This window comes from Trachemys scripta, chromosome 11 (genome assembly GCF_013100865.1).
Source record: "Trachemys scripta elegans isolate TJP31775 chromosome 11, CAS_Tse_1.0, whole genome shotgun sequence".
Classification (NCBI taxonomy): domain Eukaryota; kingdom Metazoa; phylum Chordata; order Testudines; family Emydidae; genus Trachemys; species Trachemys scripta.
In genome coordinates this window covers 66,210,364-66,215,086 of record NC_048308.1, presented here as the reverse complement: position 1 = coordinate 66,215,086, position 4,723 = coordinate 66,210,364, and the positions used below count along the sequence as shown (strand labels likewise).

General features: G+C 45.1%; 1 protein-coding gene across 2 annotated transcripts in view; it reads left to right on the top strand.

Moving 5' to 3' along the window:
- Positions 1-234: 234 nt before the first annotated feature.
- Positions 235-4,723, top strand: part of BARD1 (BRCA1 associated RING domain 1) — a 69,493-nt gene continuing 65,004 nt past the window's right edge. Inside the window, exon 1 of one of the 2 annotated variants that reach the window (XM_034786386.1) lies at positions 235-503. Coding sequence is in view for 1 of the 2 variants with exons in the window: in XM_034786385.1 (XP_034642276.1) it covers positions 4,371-4,525 (155 nt within the window). In the remaining variant the exon portion in view is untranslated. Of the gene's footprint in view, positions 504-4,307; positions 4,526-4,723 lie in introns of those variants that run through there. The other variant, XM_034786385.1, reaches the window with a different exon arrangement.

Here is a 4,723-nt window from a genome sequence, read left to right as displayed (position 1 = left end):
AGAGTTTCTCGACATGAAATGTCAGTGAGCCTGTTATAAATTGCTTCTGGCATTCCTACTCTATCTTTGATTTGGCTGGGAGTATTTCTACCTGAAAGTGATAAATTCCTGCTATAACTGCTTTATGTGCTTCAGTAATTACACTGTGCAGAAAAGGGGGAGGGAGGGGCTTCTACAGAGATATCCTTTAAAAATAGCAAGCAGTAAAAAGCGGTGGAATGGGTTGAACTCTGAAGTGTTAGTGAACAAAAAACAATGACCAGTGAAATATCTGTGTCAGATTGAATTTGATAAATGAGCAGGAAATAGAAGAGATACAGAAACCTTTAAGGCCACTGTGGGAACATCTTAATATTGCCGTGTTCTGAGGATGAACATTTTTGATTGGTTATATACACAGCAACTGAAAGACCACTGGCTTTGGCTTGCTACCTTCACTCAATCTCTGTCCACAACCTTTCATGCTTGACTGCATCTGCCGAGAGTCTTCCAGGCTGGAGAAGGTACCAGTTTAATGATTATAGCAGAACCCAATCATACCATCATTACAGTATTTAATGTGTTGGCATTTCCATTATGAACTCCACATTTTAAGCATTTTATAGCTTTCCTCAAATAGTTAGGTAACAAACCTTTGTCGTGGGCAAAGCAAGTGCAGTCCCACAGGGTGGAATTTCATCATTGTGCTGTTAGGTTCCCACAAAATCTTGGCATAGTCCTACTGAGAAAGATTTCAAACTCATCTCTCTGATTTGCCATCTTGTTTTGGTTTCCTTTTCAGTGTCTGTATAATATGTGTACTATATGTGCGTTGCATTCCCCTGCAGTGGCTAGTTTACACACAGGGTACCAACCGACTACTACAGCTCCCACCCAATGAGGTCACCCGTTAGCTTAAATGGCAGAGTCTGTGTTTTGGTAATAGAAGTCCAAGGTTATAACCAGTTATGAGGGTTGTTCCATAAAGAGAAAACATGAGAAATTGGGCCCTCGTGGAGCTTCCGCTTCTAATTCTTGTACAGCGCTTGCTGATTCTCTATGCAAAAGTAATGGGGCAATACCATGATAAGACTTGCTTTCATTGCTATTTCCTGACATCATAGTAGCTGTACTATGCAGTTCAAAAGGAGAGAAATGTTGAGGCTAAATTCAGCTGCCTAGTGATACTCAATATGCCTTCAGATCATTGAAAACATATTCAGTATCCCAATAAGAAAGGGTTGCCGTGATATCTTCAATTAGAAGGACAGGGTCAAGAAAATAAATAGAGAGGGCTCAGTTTTCATTTTTCATAAGATTTTGTACATTGACATGTATAATGAAATATCCCCTAATATGCACGTAAAATCTAATTAAAGTGTCCCGCAGAACAGAGTATGTGGCCATGTAGATCCATTTATCAGATTAAACATTTGCCTACAGAGAGCACTGAGTATTCTAAGTGAGAGAATTATTGAGGTTTGAAATAGGTTTGCACAGATAGCTGTACGTATCCTTATCAAAGCAAGAGGCAAGTGAATTACAAAATGGCATTACTCAGCAAAGGATTTATCTTTTCTATTTCCCTTAGCTGAGACTAAAAATTCCTCCCGCCTCCCATCTATTCTACCTTAGAACAAGAAGTTAAAAACTGCTACATTGCTTGCAGATTGACAAGGTATTGGCATGGAATTGGACAAATTTGCAACATTTCAAATAGGAGGAGGAATGGATTGGGCCAGATCCATAACTGATATAAAAAGTAGCTTCATTGCTTGCAATGGAGAGGTGCCAATATAAACCAGCTGAAGACTTGGCTGCAAGTGATCAATGGGCCAAATGAAATATACAACCAAGGTTAATCACAATCGAGACAGAACTGCAGAAAATTAACTGTGTACTCCTTTTCTCTCTCTCTTTTGACAGCTGAGTGTGGCTTCTCATGTGCTATTGCCCTTGATCCATCTGACTGACTGTTTTTCCAGCTTAAAAAGACATTGCCAAATGGTTTAGGCTCACAATTTGAATGGCTTTATAAGAACACTCCCAAAGGCTACACATTTGACAAACATTTTGTTTTCTAATATGCTAGAAAAAACTATCTGATTGTATAACATATTTAATTACTACAATATAGCTATGTTAGAAAAATAACTTTCTACCAAGCATTGTGCTTGCTACTGTGAGTAGTTCCATTAAGGGCACCTGACTTGATTATACTCTCTACATAATTTGGTGGAATTCAATTATTATTATTATTTTATAATTCCAATGGATAATATTGCTATGTATTTTTTATGCATTTTAAATATTTTTTCATCCATTTAAATTTTCACAGTTTTGCAAATGTACGGGCTTCAACATGTTTTATGGTTTTTATCTATTTACATTTTCACAGTTGCAGGAAATTAAGGTGAGTGTCAGGCAATAGGGGGTTCAGACAAGTAGTTAATGACAGACGCTGAGATTCAAAAAATTAAAGCTTTTTAAATGTTAAAACAGATTGTTAAGATCACATCAAAATATACAAATACCCTTAAACTCTAGTAAGTTCTCAAGCAGCATTTTTCTTACTGTGCCTATGGGTAAATTTCAATTTCAATGGAAATATTTTTTTCATCAGTTTGTGTGTGTATGGCGAAATCAACAGTTACCAATCAATATCGAATCCTTCCAAGCCTATCTATCCAGAACTGAAATTGATGTGGAACAGAATCAGAACTGTTGCCTTTAAAAGGAGTAGAAAACTTACCACTAGAGACAATGCTTAGCAACAACTTACCACTAGAAACAATGCTTATTAGCAAAAATCGTTCCTTGAGACTGTAATTCTTGGTCCTCTCAGGGCAACAGTTAATATTGCCCGTCTGGATGAAATGTAATGGAGCCCTCTTTGTGGCTTTCCTTGTATGTTTTTTGCTCTCTTGTCTTCAAAATAAAGGCTTCAATGATGTTTTTCCTCAAATTAATTAATTTTATTTTACTTTTTAAATGAACACCATTCGAGAGATGAAAGGGAATGGGAAATACAGAGACATGGGAAGGTCTTAATATTTTAATGTGTAAAACACTGAACAAATAGCCTAAGGAAATCCATAAAAAAATAGTTCTGTTTTCTTAAGGAAACATACAAACTTGTTCCTGCGGCGAATCACTTTCCAGCAACTCTGCAAAAACAAATAAAGTGCCTGATCCTGCAAACACTGCAGTGAGAAATCAGTCCCATTGATTTCAACTGCACTGAAATCAATGGAACTACTCTCAGTAGGAAGTACTATGCTAGGTACTATCTCTTTGCAGTACTGAGCTGAAAATGCATAGACCATTGCACTGTACATTTGAGTACACTAGTAATATTGCTATTTCTTGCATGCAAAATGCCAGTCCTGCCTCATGTATATTGCTGTACCCTGGGCTGCAATTCTTTAACTGAGTAAATTGTGTAGTTTTGAAGCTGTAGGCAGTGACTTTTTTTCAGATGCTGTGACACTTGCAGTTGGTTTAAATGGCCCAATCCTGCAAACATTTATTAAAATGTGCAGTGCTTGCCAAATGGACTGTTTGGACTAATGTTGCTGGGAGATCATGTTCTTAGATTTGCAGTTAGAGAGCTCCCATATGCAGAAAAGGCTGGCACCATCCCTCCTTTCTTTGAACCTAGTGGAGTCGACGGGGCTGGAGATCTTCACAAGTGATGGGGCCTGGATGAGGAGCGGGGCTGCCAGAGGGGGGCTAGGGAGTTGTGGGCTGTACATTGCTCCCTTCCCAGCAGAGATCGCAAAGGAAATCGTGTCACTTTTCCCATTGAGTTCCCACAGGGCAGGGATGACCCATAATGATGGACCCACTGCAGCTCTGGTCAGCTCTGCCGCCAGGGCTATGGAGCTGTGCGGAGAGCCTTGGCCCAGCTGCTCCTGGCCGCCAACCGAGCCCCAAGGCTTCTGTGGTGTGTGGCCCCGCAATGCTGATGGCCACAACAGTGGAGAGAAAGTCTCTCATCACACAGGGAATGGGGGAGAATGGGGGTGTCTCGGCCCTGCTCCCCCAGAGCGAGGCGAGTGGAGGAGAGAGTCTGGGCTCTGACCCCCCGCGAGGGGAGTGGAGGGGGCTGTCTGGGCCCCTCCCCTGGGGCAGAGGGTGGGAGAGGCTGGAGTCTAGGCCCCGCCCCCAGAGAAAGAGGGATCCAACCGGGCAGTCGCCCTCCTGGCGACTCCGCCCGGCCGTTCCCCGTCCCTCCGGCAGCGGCTCTGCCTCTGGGGCGGGGCTTCGGGCGCCCCGCAACCCGTGCGCGCGCCCGGCTACGCCCCCTGGGCCGACCCGCGCATGCGCCGTGCTTCGGGCGGGAGCTCGCGGTTGGTTTGAGCGGCGGCCTGCCCCGTAGCAGCGGGAAGATGTGGGCTGCGCTGCGGGCTCGCTCCGGGAACCAGCCGGCACAGGCAGGCAGGGCTGTTCCCGCCCCGCTCGGCATGGAACTGCCCGCCGGCTGCTGGGACAGCACCCGGGCCGCCCTGCGGCAGCTGGAGGGGCAGCTGCGCTGCTCCCGCTGGTAACCGCGCCTGCCCCGGGGCCCGGGCTGGGGAGTCACCGCGATCCTGGGAGAGACTGACCCGCCCTTCCCGGGGACAGATCCTCTCGCCCCGGATCCCGCCCTCCCCCCGGGGACAGATCTCCCCCCCCCCCCCGGCCGGATCCTGCCCCCCCCCTGGGGACAGACCCCCCCCCCCCCCCCCGGGGCCCCCCCCCC